Genomic DNA, 20,254 nt, shown 5'->3' on the forward strand with positions numbered 1-20,254 from the left:
TCTCTACAAAACAAAATCTTTGTTTTTTTTTTTTTGTTTTTTTTTTAAATATACTTCCTTCATTTCAGTCTGTGAAAGTTTTCATCTTCCTCCTAGGTAGAGGACAGCTTGGAACTATCTTTCCAGGGAAAAGATGATATAAAACTCGACATTTTTTTCTTCTATGAAGAGACTGACCATATGTGGAATGGAGGCACTCAGGCCAAAACAGGAAAAAAATTTAAGTATGAATCAGATAAGTACTTATAAAAGGGGCCAGAGAAATAACTTCAGAAGGTAGAAATGAGGAAGCAACTGAAAAAAACAAATAAAAGACTGTCACAATTTCACTATTAACTTATTCTTCCTCATTTTACCCATAAAGCCCAATTATGTTTGGAAAGTATGGACTGCTTATAAGGACAGTTTAAGAGGAGGAAGTGCCCCTGGGACTTCAGTCTAAAGAGTCATTATGATTAGAAGCCTTTGAGGCATCAGAAAGGGAAAAGCAAAACAAGGCACACTGTGGCCAGAGCCGTAGCCACAACACTAATTGGCTTTTTCAATAGTAAGAGCTTGTTAATTTGATGGAAATGGGCAAAGGGTCAGTAAGAAGGGGATAGTCAGGGTGAAGTGAAATTTAAGTGAGGATGTTGGGACTGAACTGCTTTGAAGCCATGAATGCTCAACAGGCTGTAGAATATGACTTCAACAATAACTGCGGGCTGATCCTTAAAGTATACTCATTGAGCTTAACAGCTACCATATTTTGTCAAATTTAAGATGATATGGATTATAAGATGCACCATTATTCTTTGTGCTATGAAGAAAGGAAAAATACTGCCAATTATAATTCTAAGACACATGATTCACAGATGGAAAAATTTGGGTAGGGGGAAATGTTTCAGAATTGATGGAGTGCAGTATGTTAGATTGACATTTTTAACATTTTTTTTAATGCTGTTACAGTAAAACTTTCTGATGAGAAAAGACAAAAATGACATTAGAGCCACTATGTTCTCCTTTATGATGCAGTTGACCTATTCTCAATTCTGAGAGGGAAAGACAAAGAGAGGTGAATGAATGGGAACAGGAGCCCACAGAGCATGGGCTTTGGAGTCAGACAGACATGGGAGACTTCAGCTACTCCGTAACCAGTTCGTGGCCTTTAGCTTTTCTGAACATTAATCTCCTAGTCTGCTAACTTTGGATAGTATTACTGTGTTTGACTATATGAATATTTTGCATCTGTTAACATATAATCATCAAAAAAATCTTAGGAGGCAGGTATTCGGTGAGGTGCTGATACTGTAAGTAGTTGTTCAAGACTACACAGCACATAAGTGAAAGACTTAGACAGCAACCTGGCCTTTAGCCACCACTCCTCACTGCCTCCCTAATACACCTCACAATTTGAGGCACCTGGCAAAATGCTTAGCACTTACTCAGTTATCAGTAAAAAATGTGGTTATCATTATTATGATTACTAATGTGATTATTATCATTATTATGGTAGTTCTGTGACCCGAAGCATAAATTTGCCTCACTAACTAGCTAAGATTGGAGCTTCTATTGTTGAATACATTTGAGCCATTGGGCAGGGTGGGGAATTTCTATAACACAGAAGAGAAATGTCGTTTTCAGACTGGTTTTTCCTGGGTGCATTGACACACCCTCTTGATATTGCTGAATCTTTATTTGAAGGTAAGGAGTCTTCGTGTATGGTTGAATTCTCATTATAAGGTTAAGCTCTGATTAGAAGACAGAAATTAACATAAAATTGACATTCTCACTGTGGCTAGGTGAATGGGGGTAAGTGTTTATAACATTGGCTGTAGTTTGTTTATCCAAATATAATAAAGAAACTGAATTTGGAGGTGCGTGGGTGACTCGGTTGAGTGTCTGACTCTTGGTTTCAGTTCAGGTCATGATCTCAGGGTCATGAAGTAGAGCCCTGCATCAGGCTTCACATTCAGTATGGAGTCTGCTTGAGATTCTCTCTCCCTCTCCCTCTGCCCCTCCTGCTCGTGCTCACTCTCACTCTTTCTCTCTCTAAAATAAATAAATCTTTTAAAGAAATTGAAAAGTTAAAATTAGTGTATGATTTAGAGGCTTCTTTAAAAACTATAAGATAGTGTAGCACAGAAATTGAAGGGATAGAGCCAGTCTACTTGCTTTTGAATCCCAGCTTTATTCTTCACTAGCTCTATTACTGTGGGCAAGTTATTTAGCCTCTCTCCTGTCTCCTGTGCCTGTCTCCTCAAGTGTAAAATTGACAATAATAATAGAAATTGCTACATAGAATGGCTTTAGGGATTAAGTGAGTTAATACATAAAAAGTTTCAAAGAGAATTAAAGATGTCCTGAGTGTCAAGTAATTATTGGCTGCTATTATTACTACTACTAGTAGTAGGACAGGGGTAAAGAAAACTATTTCTCTTCTTCATCTTATGAGAAACTTACGGATTAGATACCTATATAATTAACTCAATATTAAACTCCCGAATCTATTCTTAGAGAACTCATATGAGAATCTCACCTTTTTTCTAAGAAAGGTACTTTCTTGAGCCAGTATTATCATTGTTTTTTTTTTTTCCAGTATTATCATTGTTATTCTTAAATTTCCTTCCGAGGCTTGAATATCTTTCTTCTCACTAACATGATCTGAAACCCACAAACTTCAAAAGAACGATTCATTTCTAACCAGTACATTTCTGCATAGAAAGAGCTTCTTTCATTCTGCTGTTACTGCTCTTTATGGTAGCAGTGTTTGGGAAGTGTGAAGTGTTCTGATTATTTAACAAGAGAAATGAGCAGTGATGGAACTGTCTGGACAGATGGTGTGAATCCCAGATTTTCTATCCTGTTACTGTGACCTTAAAAGGCAGAGAAAAGAACAGGGGATGGCTGTGTAGAGTAGTTTCTTTGGAAGATTCCTCCAGCCATATGCCATTTTCATTCTTTTCAGCTCTATTTACTTGAAGGAACTATAGTATTTTCACCACTACTATTCCTTGAGGGGGGAAAAAAGCTTTTAAAGCTACTCTAAAGGTCTTTTTATCTGTATAGTATTTTACTTTGTATTCATGTTCATTCTGAGAAAAGCTTAATACTATCATAGAATGCATTTTTTTAAAAAAAAGGCTAACAAGGAACTCAGGAAGAAAGAAAAAATTCCTCCTTTTGAAACTTTACTCTGCATGCCTGCAAAATAATGTTTTTGGTCCTCAGATGTAATAATAATATTAATGTGAATAATAAATATATAGCTACTAGAGTATTAATACTGGTTATCTGGCACATAATAGGTACTTTATGTTTATTATCTCAGACAATCCTCACATTATCCCTGTGGGTTAGGTGTTCTCACTCCCAGTCATGAGAAAAGTAACACTTAGAGAAATGAAATAACTTGCTCATTAATGGTAGAACCGAGATTTAACTCCAGAGCTGCTGGGTTCTTAAGCCTAAGTTCTTATTTCTAAGACTTAATAGGTTGAGTGAGTTAATATATGAAATGCATTTACAACAGTACTTGGCACTTAGTAAGTACTCTATAAACATTTAACTACTGCTGCTCCTATCATTACTATATTATTATTATTACTGTTTGTGCTACTGTGTTGCTCTGACACGAACATAGTTACCTTCAACACAGTGTTAACTTGGATTAGTTACTCCAGTGGGTCTGAATTTTGTATACTTATTTTTCTTCTCCAGAGTCCCAATCACTAGTAATAAAAAGTGATGAATATAATAACTGAGTCATCAGAATGTGATGTTTTTATTCCATAACTTTACAGTTCCTACAGATGCTGCCCAGGTTTCTTGGGGTTATTTCGTTCTTTCCCATCTGAGTCAGCTGATGTAAATAGGGGCCAGAAGTTTGAGAAGTAATAATAAAAACTATTTACCATGTGCCAGGCACTATGCCAAGCTTTTATATGCATCATCTCATTTAATCTTCACAAGTTTATGAGGGAGCCATTAATCTTGTCACCTTCATTTTATAGATGTAGAAGTTAAGGCAAAGCTAATACTCAGACGTGGGGCCATATCACTTCAGAACCTATATTATATATACGTGATGTTAGCGTCACCACGATCTATCATATTGTAAAGACTCCTGCTATGAAAATAGCCCTTTCTACTCTATGATATTATCAGAGTAATATAGCTACCTCTCTAACCTCTAATAGGAAACATGGTACTCCATGAGCTAGTAGTGGGTTCCTTACACCTTCTGATATTTGTAGATATTCTGATATTTGTCTGATACTTCTGATATTTCTGCTTATTGTACAGATCTTCACAAAATTTGGATTTGTTTTCTGTGGGACTAGACTCCTATCCGAGTGTGGCTCTCATATAATGTTTCATTTATGCAGAGTTTATTTACTAACTCTATGTGCTAAGTATTCTCATGTGAACATACTTAGTTTCTGCTCTCAAGGATTTCATAGTATGGACCATGAAACAAATTATTAAAGTATTTTATCAACAGTATAGTAATTGAAGTATATATTATATATAGTTGAGATACCAAATCAAAGTCTGTCTAGAAGTGACAGCAAGGAAATGTGGCTTTAAAATAGAAAAGTTTGTTAGGTAGACTTGGTAGGAATATGGAGAAAGGCCTAATAATAGTTTTACTTAACTATTTTTCTCTTTAAACTATTTCTATTTTTCTTCTTATTAGAAAATTCTATGAGTATTTTTTACATAAAGTAAAAGCTTAATTATGGATTGTTTCCTTGACTAGATTCCCAGAAATGAAATCATTATTGTTTGTGCTGTTTGAGAAGTACAAAGGGTAAGTGGGTAATGTTCCAATACCAGTAAAGTCCAAGATTTTATTCCTCAGTCTTGTTTTTCCTTTGACTCGTTAGGACTTAGAAGTTGTATGGGCTTCCTCAGTCTTCCTTGCAGCATGTTTTATTCTGTCTTTTCACTCGTACTTTTTATTTTTATTTTTTTTTAAGATTTTATTTATTTATACATGAGAGACACAGAGAGAGACAGAGACAGAGACACAGGCAGAGAGAGTAGCAGGCTCCTCATAAGGATCCCGGGATCACACCCCGAGCCAAAGGCAGACGCTGAACCGCCGAGCCACCCAGACACCCCTCACCCCTATTTTTTAGATAAACTTTTTATTTTATGATCATTTTTGATTTACAGAAAAGTTGCAAAGATAATACAGAGTTTCTGTATGCCAGTTATTCCTAATGTGGTACCACAGTACCTTGCTCAAAGCTAAGAAACTAACATTGGTGTATTACAATGAACTGAATTCCAGACATGATTTGGGTTTCACCAGTTTTTCTCCTTAATGTCCTTTTTCTGTCTTAGGATATAACTCAAAATACCACATTGCATTTAGATACCCAGCCTTTTGCAACTTCTTTGAGACCAAGATTTTAAGCATGTCACTAAGTAGTACCGGCTTACAATATATCATGACATGTCCCAGTTGTGTCCATTCAAGAGCATTGAGTTCCCTTTTTTGATGTTGCTCCTCAGTACTCTTAACTGGAAATAATCTCTCGTTATTCTGAATTTCCATAGATTTTTTTTTCCTTTACTTTTTCATATCTTATTTGGGAACTTCTGCTGATTTGGCTTTCCTTTCTGAGTTATAGATAGAATCAGGCCAGGTAAATCTGTTGGACTGAGTGAGACCTGAGCCCTACGTGAAACCAAAATCAGTCCTTAAGTGCATTTGTTTTATTAAGATGATAAGGTAATAATACCAGACTGGTATCTTGATCCAGCTACCACCTTTTTGGCATCAGAACCACAAGGTCAAGCCACCCAGTTTTTTCAGCCATTCTGTTTTACCAGAAGTTAAAGTTAGTTGTTGAATCTCTACTCCTAGGTTCTCTCAGCTTTATAGATTGATACCAAGCTCCCATGGTTTTAGCTCTCAAAAATATATTTGCCTTTTTAGTACTTATAGCTGTGAAGCTAAAACGATGAATTTGAATTATTTCTTTAAATTAATGTATTTAGGGCGGCCCCGGGGAGGCTCAGTGGTTTGGCGCCCGCTTCAGCCCAGGATGTGATCCTGGAGACCCAGAATTGAGTCCCGCATCGGGCTCCCTGCATGGAGCCTGCTTCTCCTTCTGCCTGTATCTCTGCCTCTCTCTCTCTCTCTCTCTCATGAATAAATAAATAAAATCTTTAAAAAAATTTACAAAAAAATAGTGTATTTAAAACATAGACTTTTCTAAAAATGATCTCACATTTCCTATTCTATTTATATCTTTATATTTTACAACAGATATATTGTCTTAGGTTTCCTTAATTGTATCTCCAAACCTCTACCTGTATACAATATACAGAAGTGGGAGTTAGTTATATAGTTAACTTTGTTTATTTGGTTTTTTAAAGAAAGGGTTATTTCAGGGGAACCTGACTGCTGCAGTTAGTAGAGCATGTGACTCTTGAGCTAGGGGTTGTAAGTTCAAGCCCTACATTGGGTATAGAGATTACTTAAGATAAAATAAAGATAAAATCTTTTTTTAAAAAAAGATTACCTCAGAATGAATAAATGGCAGACCTTTCATCTGTGTGAGGTAAATGATATTTTTTAAGACCACCATATGTTTTGTTTAAATGTAATTCTAAGGGTGCCTGAGTGGCTCAGTTGGTTAAGCATCTGTCTTCAGCTCAGGTCATGATCTCAGGGTCCTGCGATCAAGCCCCGAGTCAGGGTCCTGCTCAGTGGGGAGTCTGCTTCTCCCTCTCCTTATCCCCACTCATACTCTTTCTCTTGCTTTCTCTCTCTCTCTCAAATAAATAAATAAAATCTTTTTAAAAAAAGAATGTAATTCTATAAAGTTTTCTATAAGGTAGTAGTCCAGGAGAAATAAAAACATATTTTCACTGAAAGAGTTGACATGAATGTTCATAGCATTCTTACTTATGGTAGCCAAAAAAAAGAAAAGAAAAGAACCCAACTGTCCATTTTCTGACCAGATAAACAACTTACATGTTCATGCAGTGGCATACTACTCAGCAATAGAGAGAAATGAACTACTGATACATGCAATAACATAGATGAATGTCCAAAATATTATGCTTAGTGGAGGAAGTCAGACATACTACGTAGCTGCATGTATTTGAAATTGTAGAACACGCATAACCAATGAAAGATGTTGTTAGATCAGTGATTGAGAGCATACACTGTTTGTCCTTCTCCGATTGACTTATTTCACTCAGCATAATACCCTCCAGTTCCATCCACGTCGAAGCAAAAGTTGGGTATTTGTCGTTTCTAATGACTGAGTAATATTCCATTGTATACATAGACCATTCATCTTTCGATGAATTCATCCATTTCGATGATTCATCCATTCATCTTTCGATGGACACCGAGGCTCCTTCCATAGTTTGGCTATTGTGGACATTGCTGCTAGAAACATCGGGATGCAGGTGTCCCGGCGTTTCATTGCATCTGTATCTTTGGGGTAAATCCCCAACAGTGCAATTGCTGGGTCGTAGGGCAGGTCTATTTTTAACTCTGAGGAACCTCCACACAGTTTTCCAGAGTGGCTGCACCAGTTCACATTCCCACCAACAGTGCAGGAGGGTTCCCCTTTCTCCACATTCTCTCCAACATTGGTTGTTTACTGTCTTGTTAATTTTCCCCATTCTCACTGGTGTGAAGTGGTATCTCATTGTGGTTTTGATTTGTATTTCCCTGATGGCAAATGATGCGGAGCATTTTCTCATGTGCTTGTTGGCCATGTCTGTGTCTTCCTCTGTGCGATTTCTGTTCATGTCTTTTGCCCATTTCATGATTGGATTGTTTGTTTCTTTGGTGTTGAGTTTAATAAGTTCTTTATAGATCTTGGAAACTAGCCCTTTATCTGATATGTCATTTGCAAATATCTTCTCCCATTCTGTAGATTGTCTTTGAGTTTTGTTGACTGTATCTTTTGCTGTACAAAAGCTTCTTATCTTGATGAAGTCCCAATAGTTCATTTTTGCTTTTGTTTCTCTTGTCTTCATGGTTAAGTAATTTCTTATGCATAAACTACAGCAGTACTTTGATGGGACTTAGAATTATTTTTTCATCACTGAAAGGATTTTTCTTATCACTAAATTGTATTTGGTAATTATAAGTTCCCTGCAGAGGGGACCGTGATACTGTCTTTTGAGCCACAGAAGAGTGTATGTATGTGTGTGTATGTGTATGTGTGCACGTGTGTGTGTCTATACCTTTCTTTTGGGAAATCCTGTAATATCCCTTTTGAGGTAGCTTATTTCGTCAATTAATTAGGGTTCTGGGTCGTAGAGAATACTGTCAACTGTACACACAGTAAATACCATTTCTTAGACAAAGGTAACTTTTTTATATAGTTGTAAAATTCCATTATATTCCATTGGCAAAGAAACATTAAGAACTCTATAGCAGTGTAAAAAGAAACTAGCTTTTTAAAGAATAAACATTTTAAAATCAGCCAAAAAAAAAAAAAAAAAGAAACTATGTTTTTAACTCATTATACCAACTTTCAAAAGAAAATGCTAAGGACAATGTTAAGTCATAAATTTGATAATTAGGTATAATGTGAAAATGATAAATTTTTCTGGGAAAAAATAAATGTCAAAATTAACTCAGGAAGATCTGGATAACCCATACTCATGAAAGAAATTGAATCAATGATCGGAAATTCTCCTTCCCTGTCTTTTCCCTACTGAAAGTTTACAGGAAAGTTTTACCATGCCTTACCAGAGAGATTATTCCCTATATTTCCTATGTCAGAAATTTTAAAAAGAAAAAGAATGCTTTAAGCAACTTATTGTATGAGACTGATAGCAAAATGACTTGAACAGTGCCAAAAATTTTTTAAAGGAAAATTACAGTATTGTCAAACACAGATGAGGATACCTTAAGCACAATGAATCAAATTTTGTAGTATTTATATATTAGTGTAATTCTCAACATTAAAGGATTAAAAGATTAAAGGAAAAACCCCTCCATTATTATTTCAATAAATGACATTGCAAACGTTTGATAAATTTCGTAATTAACCAAAAGGGGGGGTGGGGAGGCCTTTTAGCAAGCTTGGAATAAAAGAGTTCAGAATTTCTTTAACCGGATAAAGAGAATATACTAAAAACCTAAAAGAAGCAATCATATTTCATGATAAACCTTTTAAGCCTTTCTATCAAAAATAAAAAAAAAAATGTACTCTCCCTGCTTCTATTAAGTAGAATGCTAGAGGGCTTAGGCACTAGAATAACACAAGAAAAGAAATTAAGAATTAAAAGCAGAGACAAAACTGGTAATGAGAATAAACCATTTGTGTTGTTTTGTAGGAAATTCTTGTTTAAAAACATGGCTCTGCTGTTCCAACTCGGAGTTTAATGCAGCTTATGTTTAAAAAGGTCAAATTCAGTTGTAATTGATAGTTTTTTTCTCTCTCTCTCTCTTGCTCACTTAGCCTAGCTAACTAGTAATAATAAAAAGTGTTTTTCATTTAGCAATTATGTTTATAGGTTGCACAATTAAACTGATGAGATTACTTTATACAGCAACCAGTAAGTAGTTTTACAGATTGTAAGGAGGTCTGTGAGGAAGAAAATGCAATGGTCTACTCCAACTCTTTTTTTTTTTTAACTCTAAGTCTTAATTCTAATTATTCTTTTATGCAAAGATAAAATGAAGTAAACGAACTATGAAATAGAAACTGTGAATGGAAGGCTTTTTGTGTGTTTGAAAAGATCCCTTAAACTTATAAGGGTTGCCTTAGTGTGAATTTAAATCTGTTCCCATTCTGGATCCTGTCCCAGAGCTTTAAAGTGCAAACTGCTTAGCCAAACTTAATCTTTGCTTTAAAAGCTAAGGTAAGGTAATGTCACAGACCCATGGTGTGTTCTAGTCTTAGTCATTGTTTACTGGTAACCTGGGCAGAGTACATGGCATGTGATATTCTGTGTCACTGACTCCCTCTTCCTCTCCTCAGTCCCATTTTACAGTCAACTTTCACATTTTATGGTTTGTTTATCTTTCCTCTTCTCCTAGGAAGCTGGAATTTTCTTTTTGCTGATTGAACTGAAAAATTTTTTAGTGAAAAGAAAACCATAATGATTTAGGGATATTTCCATTTAGGAGCAAAAATGAACATTTGAGTTAAATTGTCTTTGTGTTATTTTTATACATTGTTTATGTGCTTTTAATGTTTTGGTTTTGTTCATTTGAACATTTCATTGTTTAAAATACTGCTTCTGTAAAATTTGTAGTATTCTCATTTACCCTGTCTATCCTGGACCTGTGATTTTTCTTTCTTTCACCTCTTTGATAGACTATAGAGGCTAATATTTAAGAGAGGAGCTTCCTGGCCTGTGTAACAAGATAGACCATAATTTCTGCTTTATTTCAACTAGAGTGTGTCCCCTTGATAGGATGGGACAGGTGGACATTCTTCTGACCAGCATCTGATAGGGGAGGGTGGAGGCCGGTGATGGATGGCTGTGTCTGATGACAAAATAAGCAATTCCATGAATATGAGTGTGCAGAATAAAATTGGGACCAGCAGATGGTGGAGCTATGCTGTATCTTATTTCTTCCTCAGCTATGAGATTTGCTGTGGCCGTCTTTTCACAGAAGCCAGCTGGGATTGTCTATTAACTGCCAGCACCCATTGGTTTGGGTAGAAGGGACTTGTTGCTTTCTTTAGAATTTGTTCAGCCTCTCATTTTCATGTATGGCTTTATGTTCATCTGGTGGTAAAACATGATATTTAAAAGCAGAATGTATGAGAACTGACCTTTCCTTGGAGAATATCCCAGCTAGATCCCATTTCCACAATATGATTATGCTTTGACATCTGGCTCTTTCCTGTTCCTTTTTTCTTTAATCCACTGATATTTTAAGTTTCTGTGATCTCTGCTATTGCCACTTGAAATCTCATTACTGAAAGTTCTTTTCATGTTGTGAAGAAAAGAAACATTTCTCAGAAAACACCAACACAGAATATAGGGTTATAATATAAACTTAAGTCTAACGAAACTGCTCATTTTAGTTTTCCTTGGTAATATATTGAATTGAATTTACTGATCTGGAGTACCTTTAAGAAACATAATTTGGCTTAATTTCTTAAACATATCTGCTAGTTAAAATAGTTCCACCATAGATAGAGTAAAATTCATTATAACTAACATTGCCTGGGCTGATGTAGAGACTTTCTTTCACATCTGAGATGAAAGAAAGAAACTACAGGAAGGTTCATGTGAGGGACAGAAGCCTGGGAATGCATCTTGGAGTCACAGTTGCTAGATATCCTTGGGAAGTCCACGTTGAAAGAAAAGAAGATTCACACATGTGGTACTTATTTCAGTGTTCTGTAGTTAGATTCTTTCAGTGGCAGTTTGAATTTGATGCGGATTTAATGATGTGTGAACTGTTAAAAATAAGAAAGTAAGTTTGTGGCTGAGAACAGAAATTTAAGGGAGGGGGCAGGTGGTAAAATAAAAGCAGAAAGAATGTGGTCCATATCACTGTCTTTAAGGGAAATATTGTTCAAGTACAGGACATCCAGGCATTAGGTCTCTTTCTGCATTTGAGGAGGGGTTTGGGGTGTGAAGATCCCCAAAAAGTGATCTTAGTGCATCCTACCACATTCATGTACTGTGGTGTGAAATTTTCACTACAGTATGAGTTAGCAAAGGAGTCTGAAAAATACCCTGGCTGATCCTGAGAGTTTCTTCTTTAGCTCTCTAAGCTGACTAGGTTTTCAGAAGCTATCTAGGACCACAGTGAAACTCAGAATGCAGGTGTGAATAAGGCCTGTCACAAAGACACAAGCATTTGTGGTACTGTTGTTGGAGAATGTCTTTATATTGTCAGAATTGATTCAGGTTCTGTGGCTGACTAGAAGGGTTTTGTTTCCTTTCTCACTGCTACATGTACCTCCCTCTGTGTATGAAGAATTTCAAATATTAGAAATGTAGTTTAAAAAAATACTTATATATTCATTGGCTTACCTGAGATATTTAAGGAATGGTTACAGCCAAATCCAAGTCCTTCTCTAGGGTTTTCTCAGCTAGTCATTTCTCTCCATGTTTTGGGAGCTTTTTTGCTTTGACCTCATCTTCAGGCTCTTCTTGCTAATAGATAACAAAGATGCTCAGCTTCCATCCCACCGGCTTAGAAACCTCAGCAGAAAGAATGCCTCTTTCTTCCAGTAGTTCCAGTGGAAATCCCAAAGCTGACTTTTATTTGCCTAATTTGTGTATATTCCCATCCCTGATCCAATCACTATAATATACTAATAATATAATATACTAGTTAGGCCTGGGTCTTTTTTTTTTTTTTTTTTTAACCCATCTCTAGAGAGGGGGTGGGGTCAGCCCTTCCTGAACCATAGGGACAGGGAAATGGGGATGCTGTTAACATTAAAAGTGGAGGGGATCCCTGGGAAGCTCAGCGGTTCAGTGCCTGCCTTTGGCCCAGGGCGTGATCCTGGGGTCCCGGGATTGAGTCCCACATCAGGCTCCCTGCATGGAGCCTGCTTCTCCCTCTGCCTGTGTCTCTGCCCTCCCCCCTCTGTCTATCATGAATAAATAAATAAAATCTTTAAAATTAAAAAAAAAACATTAAAAGTGGAAGGGAAGGTTAGACAGTCAGAAACAACAAAATGTCCACTGTATTTGTCCCCAAAGCTATTTAATGGGAGAGAATTTTTCTTCAATCCGAGTGCACTAGCAGCTGGGTTCCTTAGACCGGACTTCTGTTGAGTCTCATCCCTCTGCACATTGCCTCTGTTTTGCCACAGATACCTGTTTCCCAAGTTTACACTGTGCTGGACTGAGTTTGTAGACATGAAGGTTCATGTGCCCTGTGAAACCACTGAATACATTGAAGCCAACTATGGTAAAACCTGGAAGATTCCTGTGAAGACGTGGGACTGGAAGCGCTCTCCCCCCAATGTGCAGCCCAATGGAATCTGGCCTATTTCTGAGTGGGATGAGGTTATCCAGTTATACTGAGACAATAGGTTGAAATGATAAAATTCCCCTTCTGAAACAGGTGGATTCTAACTATTAAGAAGATAAATCTCTATTTGTCAAATGTAAGTAGGGGCCAAAGATATATGTTGAGTCTGAAGATGCAGAAAGAGTCCTAACCTCTGAGCCATCTGATTGAATTCTCTCATTTTACTTTTATTCAGGAGTCCCTATGTGCTAGGTACAGTGCTAGGTTACAGTGGAGAAGCAGAGATGAGTGGCACACACGCCTGTCTCTCTTTCCCTTCCCTTTGGTAAGCACCTCAATTTTCTTTTGAGGGAAACATCCTTACCCTTTGAAGTTCCTGTAGAATATGATGTTCTTTCATACTGTTAGGTAATGTTTGGACTGGAAGATGGGTTTATTGGGCAAAGCTAAGGAGGATATACTAGTAAAAAAGAATAGCCCACTCCTGTAATCAGCAGTTAAGCTTGTATGTTAGTGCTGCTTTCAAGGTTGTAGAGTCGGAGTTAATATTTAAGTGATCAGACTTTAGGTGACATCAAGAAAAGATGCTAGAACGTTCATTTTACAAGCAACCCAGTATGGAATTGTTTTAGAGTATAGGGCATCATTCTTTCTGTGAGAATGAGAGCTTCTTTTTAGCTTTGTCAAAGATATGCAAATTCCTGTACAATTTGTATTTTTATATTTTAAGTGAAAAGAAAGCTTGTGCTTGTGTGATGCTTGAATTTCCAGTCATTGTGAGAATATTTTCACTGACCTCTGTAGCACTTGTTAACAAATCATTCGAGCGAGATCATGTTACCAGACATGATTTTGAAAGGGTTGTGATTTCACAAAAGTTATTTTCCTTATTTCATTCCCAGCCATCTGTTAGGTAAAAATATGAGCCATTCATGGACATTAATATTTTCTGAATTTATAATCCTTGTACTCCCAATTTTAATGTTAACACTAAAATATTAGTAGAAATACCTCTTATTTTTCTAAGTGTACTTATTCTTCAGTGCATTCATTCATCAATTGCAGCTCCATATCTTTCATTTATGGCCAGCAAGCCAATTTAAATAGTATATGAACCTACCTGTTCCCTCCCTTCTGTACTATCATGTCCCCAAACGAAGATGAACGGCAAACCTGACAAATGCTTTCTCCGTCCTCCCACTCCCAGATCATGGTGTTTGTAAAGTCTGTATCCATTCTCATTGTTCTATCTAGATGTTGTATCTGTTGCATATTGATGGGACAGGAACTCAGACTTCCTGCTTTGTCAAATACCACCCATTCTAAAACCCTTCAGTTTCCTTTCCCCTGCCTCAAGATACGTTTCTGAGTGGGATGGGATGGCCCTGTCTTCCACATCTCATGAGTCACTTTAATTATATATTCCAAGTGAAAAGTAGAGGTATATGTATATATACAATAAACACTGCTATCTTTTTATTCAGGAAAGGAAGCTGAGTCTTAACGTTTTATCTAAGCTGTTCAGGACAACTTTCTGGACAAAATCCCAGATTTTCCTCTAAAACCAGAGAATAACAGGAGTGTCAGAAATGGAAAGCAGAGGGTCTGAGGGAATAGGCTGAGTTTTTCTAAAACAAGGTTGGGAAAAGTGACCTGAAACCACCCCACTTGATATTTTCAAAACACCAAAAACTTTTTTTGATAAATGTTAACCACTGACCCAAATTCCTTTGTTGGGATGAGCTTTCAACATGTGACCATTGGATCTTTTCATAACATAATGAGGCTTTTAGAGACCCTTATAGATTACCATTAAACTTGTCCCCAAAGGACAGGCCATTGTAATCAGTCTCTCTTTGCTGGAAAATCAGCCCACAGAAATCATACCCAAATTCCAAAAAGCCGAACATAATTTCATTTTTCATGGTTGAAAAAAATATCAGATAATAATAGTGTTCCTGAGCAAAATCTGCCTTGCTTACTGAGGACCATTTGCTTGTGCTCAGCATCTAGAAGTGTATATAAAAGTGCAATACACATTTCTGCCCATTTCAAATTGAGGCTTCCACTGTTTGCCAGGTGGTGGAGGTCTTACCCACCACTATTTAGGTTATTTTTTTTTTTTTATCTGTCTCTGTAGTTCAAGGTCTTGAATAATCCAAAACCTGAGATGTCTTGGTCTCATTGACAGAGATTCTGTATCCTTCCCTCCACAGACCACTGGCAGCTGAAATACCTTCCTTGACTGCCTTCTGGTTTTACAAGTTCCTGCTCTTGCTTTGTTCCTACCCTGACTTGAGGGAATGAAAGCTTTTCCCCAGACTCTGAAGGCCAGGCTTGCTTCTGATACAGATTCAGCCATACTTCATCCTGTGCTTCTTGACAGTTCTTAACTGTGCCCAGTGTCCAGAGACCTTGTTTCAGGTGGATCTACCATCAAACCTCATAAGATCATTTTTCTTTCTTCACCTGAGTATCCCAATAATTCTCCTGATATGGCTACTTTCAGGTCCACTTTGTCTGGTTCATAGGCGAAAACCTCTTATATTAACTTGGAAGTTAGGTACCCCTGGATATCCTCCAGGGAGATCCTGAGAGGCAAGATTGATAACCTCTCCCTTGACAAACTGGTGGTCACTCACTCCTTCTTTAAGCAAGGAGCACTTGGCCTTCTCCCCTCTGCTGCAGCTACTGATACCTGGCTCCCGGAATAAAAGTGTAGTATGACAGCAGTTCCTAAAATCAAGCATCCCTAAGAAGCTGGGCAGTGGGATAATCAGTTTCTTTAATTCCCTAGCTACAAACCCTGTAATATGACCACTAGGTGGCGGAATGTCTACCACCATCCTCCCAAAACAAGTATACTCTCAAGTGAAAATCATCTTGCTCTTGAGTCTTAAAAGAGGTCACATTCATTTTATCCCTTTCATTTTATAGCTAAATCAATAAGCTATAGCAGTGATTTGAGAAACACTGGAATCTAAAACTTAAGAGTGCCATGACTTTTGGCCCAGTTCCTAGTTCATTGCATCACAGCACAGCATCTTTAACTCTGCTTGAGATACTTGACAGAGAAGTCAACCTCTGCCTTAGGAGTAAGTTTCAGGGTATTTCTGCCGTTCTCCACTTAATATCTTTCTGCTCAGATTGAGAGCCTGAGCTGACAAAGAGATCAAGAAGGAGTATTTCTTTCTTGTCCAAAATACTTAGGCTATCTTCACACCTTTATCTGCAAAATGCCATATCTCCAAACAGTGAAATAGTTCCTATGTGGAGACATCAGCCTTTGATTATGATATTCTTAACGTCCAGAAGTACCTGATTCTCTTAAGCTCAAGATGTGTCCCATTGCTACTTCACCCCTTCCAATTCCCCAGGAAACCATTGGCTAAGCACTCATTTCCAAAGAATCCTTCCTCCTTCCCTTGTTGATACTCTCTTATGGATACTAGAAGTTGAGGATAAGTTGTGCTCATTGCTATTCTTCTTTGTGACCCCAAACCATTGTATCTAGTCTTAATATGGTTATAGACCTTCAGATGGCAGACAGAAGAGCAAGGTGTTACATAGAAAAGCAGGGGTTATAGATTGGAGACCAGAGCTGCATCTGGGAAACACACTTGGAATGAATTCCCACATTCTAGCCTAATACCTTACCCAGTATCACAAACCTAAGTAAGGCTGCAAATGTCTCTGAGACTCTCCCAAGTTTCACCTTCTGGAAAATGAACACTTCTTTCATCCTTAATATTATAAATCTCCATGGGAAATTTACCCTCAAAGACTAGTCAGAGAAAGAGCCACATTCTCAACTTCTAATAATTACCATGGAAAAACTCCAATTCCTGACCAGATGAAAGGATATCTTTGAGGGAATTTCTCTTTCCTCCTCTTCCTCTGTCATTGAGACCTGTGGTAGGTCACCTCTAATGTTTCACTTAGGGGAGTCAGCATATTAGTATAAAAAGACCACAAACTTCTGAATTTGGCCTGAGTTTGTATCCCAGCTTCGTCATGTGGCATTTGTGGTAGAGGACCTCTCAGCCTCAATTTCCACATAAGTGAATTGGGGAAATGTGTACTTTTCTAGAATTTCGGTAGGATAAAATGGAACATAAAGTGCTTAGCATCAGGCCTAGGATTAAGTAAGTTCTCAAGAAATGTTCCATTTCCTACTTCCAAGTCCCTTTTCTAATCCTTCAAATAAGATTAAGGAAACTATGGTTCAGAATACAAGCCTTACTCAGGAGGTGGGTAGCTGAATTTGCTTAGGGAAAAAATTGTTTCATTATATCAAGGCATTAAAGGACAAATTGTATGGTTCATGAATTCAGAGACATTACCAAGTTGCCTCCTTCTCTAAATAGAACTAGTATTTTCATTTTATTGGTCAGGCTATTGTCTCCTAAGGTCTCTTTATATGATCCCTTATGTTACATAGTTCCTTAGCCCCAAGCAGTTCCCTCTCTCTCCCTTCCTAGATTTAATTCTTGTTCTGCCCTGGACTATTTCAACATTCCAGCTTTTTCTAGAGGTAAACCCTCATCTCCTTGTTACTAAATCTCTACCCAGCCAAAATCAGGTATAAGTTACAATTTGCAGAGAGGAAGAACTTGGAATACTTAGTGTCATATAACTATCAGTACTTTTAGTAAAGGAGAATCGAAAATACTCATTTCCACCTTCTTTCATCAAATTTGTGTTTCTGTTTCAGGCAATAATGAACAGTATGTTTTAAGCTATTTTAAGCTTCTCTGCACAAACTAAAATCTAATTATAGTTTATAAGTCAAACAGAATGATTCAATAGTGATACCTTTTTACAGAACCAGTACTAAAGTAGGCAAGTGTACATTTTTCTAATGAGAAATCTGTGCTTCTGTATTTTCAGAATTTCTGGGTTAGAATGTCCCTCTTGCCATCCCCCAACATAACCCAATATAGAGATGATGCAGGAACCCATTATTCAACCAGGCTGCTATACACTTATGAGCAGCTCTCACAGTGGGGTTGAAAAGGTGTGTGAAGAGAATTAGAAGTACTGTATTTTGTTTTATAAAACAACGTACTGTCTCATGTGCCATTAAAGAAAATTACAAGATTTTGTAGTCTTTTGATGACTCATTCAGAGCATGGGTTTGTTAAATGAAGACCATATATAGCTATTTGTGTGTCCCTTCTAATTCAAAACCAGAAACACATGTATGTGAATTTTTTAAACAAAGTGATATTTTAAACGTAAATTTCAATGTATCCTTACCAGTTGACTATTTGATTTTATCTTCAGGTACAGGTAGTTTGTAGTACTACTGAAAATACCTTTAATATTATTATTTTGATCAGAATTTATAATATATAATCAGTTTGGGATGATAAATAAACATTTTAAATTACTTGAGATGTTTCGTGTTTATTCTGCAAGTTTGCAGTAGATATTACAGCCACTAACATTCTTAAGCAATCTGGTAAAATAGTAAATCTTGCCACAAGTACCATACTTCTAAAAACTAGGGTAAAATGAAGTCATATGAGTGGGTCCTAATCAAATATGACTAGGCCCTTATAAGAAGAGATTAGAATACAGACAGGCACAGAAGGAATACTGCGAAGATTAGGGAGAGGGCAGTCATCTACAAGTCAAGAAGAAAGACCCTCAACGGAAACAAACTCTACCAGCACCTTGATCTTGGACTTCTAACCTACAGAACTGTGAGAAAATAAATGTCTGTTTTAAACCACCTAGTCTGTGATACTTTTTTTTTTTTAAGATTTATTTATTTTAGAGAGAGAGAGAGCACACACTCGTGTGCAAGCAGGGGTGGAGCAGAGGGAGAGCAAGAGGAAGAGAATCTCAAGCTGACTCCCTGCTGATCGCAGAGCCTGACACGGAGCTCCATCTCACGACCCTGAGATCATGCCCTGAGCCCAAAACCAAGAGTGAGACACTTAACTGACTGAGCCACCAGGCACCCCATTTGTGATACTTTATTAGGCAGCCCTTGATTAATGCAGTAATGAAGACAGTGTGGTATTGGTAAAAAGACACATAGATCACTGGAACAGAATAACCCAGACATTGACACACAAATACACTCAATGGATTTTTGAACAAAGTGCAAAAGCAATTCAGTAGAGGCTAAGATAGCCATTTAAACAACAACAAAAATAACCTCAACTTGAACCTCATACTTTTTACAAAAATGAGCTCAAATGTATCCTGTACTTAAATCTAAGACTATGAAACTTCTAAGGGAAAAAACAGAAAATCTTCATGATTTGGGGCTAGGCAAAGGGTTCTTTCTTAAGACTTGATACCAACCAAAAGCATAATCCATAAAAGGGAAAATTGGTAAGCTGGACTAAACCAAAATTTAAAACTACAAAAGCCTACAAGAAGAGGATGGAAATCAAGCCACAGACTAGAAGGAAGTATTTGCAAACTACATAGCTGACAAGAGAGTAGCATTTAGAATATATAAAGAAACTGACCCTCAATAGCCTGAAAAATCCATTAGAAAATGGGCAAAAGACATGAACAGACATTTCACTGAAAAATATTTACAGCTGATTAAGCACGCTAAAAAGATGTTCAGCACTGTTAACAAAATAGCCAAAAGCAATACTGAGAAGAGCAAAGCTAGAGGCATCACATTTGCTGATCTCCAACCATAATCTAGTGCTATACTAATCAGAACAGTATGGTACTAGCGTAAACATAGACACATAGACCAATGGAACAGAATTGAGAGCCTAGAAAATAAACCCATGCATATCCAATCAACTAATATTTGATGAGGGAGCCAAGAATACTCAACAGAGGATATACAGTCTCTTTAATAAATGAGGTTGGAAAATGGATGTTCACATGCGAAAGTATGAAACCACTTCTGTCTTCCACCACTCACAAAAGTTAACTCAAAATGGATTTAAAAACATAAATGTGAAACCACAAAACTCCTAGAATAAAATGGGAAAAGACTTCTTGACCTTGTTCATGTCAATGATCTTCTTTTGGGATATGACACCAGAAGCACCAAAGGCAACAAAAGTGAAAATAAACAAGTGGGACTACATCAAATTAAAAAGCTTCTGCACAACAATGCAAGGCAGCCTATAGATTAGAAATAAGTATTTGCAAACAATGTATCTGATAAGGAGCTAATATCCAAAAGATACAAGGAACTCCTACAACTCAATAGAAAAAAAACAATCCAATTAAAAGTGGGCAAAGGAACTGAATAGACATTTTTCCAAAGGAGATATTCAGGTGGCCAACAGGTACCTGGAAAGGTGTTCAACATTACTAATCCTCAGGGAAATGCAAATCAAA

The 20,254-nt window shown here is 37.0% G+C and overlaps 2 protein-coding genes across 6 annotated transcripts in view; both read left to right on the forward strand.

Moving 5' to 3' along the window:
* Positions 1 to 18,322, forward strand: part of FKTN (fukutin) — a 72,893-nt gene extending 54,571 nt beyond the window's left edge. For both annotated transcript variants that reach the window (XM_025432926.3, XM_025432925.3), the window contains exons 9-10: positions 97 to 224; positions 12,765 to 18,322. In XM_025432926.3, coding sequence (XP_025288711.1) covers positions 97 to 224; positions 12,765 to 12,978 — 342 coding nt within the window. In that variant the 3' untranslated portion in view covers positions 12,979 to 18,322. The remainder of the gene's footprint in view (positions 1 to 96; positions 225 to 12,764) is intronic.
* TAL2 (TAL bHLH transcription factor 2) overlaps positions 1 to 20,254 on the forward strand; it is a 63,848-nt gene that overhangs the window by 24,362 nt on the left and 19,232 nt on the right. The window contains exon 1 of one of the 4 annotated variants that reach the window (XM_025432930.3): positions 97 to 224. The exons of 2 other annotated variants lie outside the window; for them this stretch is intronic. The gene's annotated coding sequence lies outside the window, so the exon portion shown is untranslated. Of the gene's footprint in view, positions 1 to 96; positions 225 to 13,160; positions 13,251 to 20,254 lie in introns of those variants that run through there. One more of the 4 variants, XM_035697214.2, reaches the window with a different exon arrangement.

Source organism: Canis lupus, chromosome 11, assembly GCF_003254725.2.
Source record: "Canis lupus dingo isolate Sandy chromosome 11, ASM325472v2, whole genome shotgun sequence".
Lineage (NCBI taxonomy): Eukaryota > Metazoa > Chordata > Mammalia > Carnivora > Canidae > Canis > Canis lupus.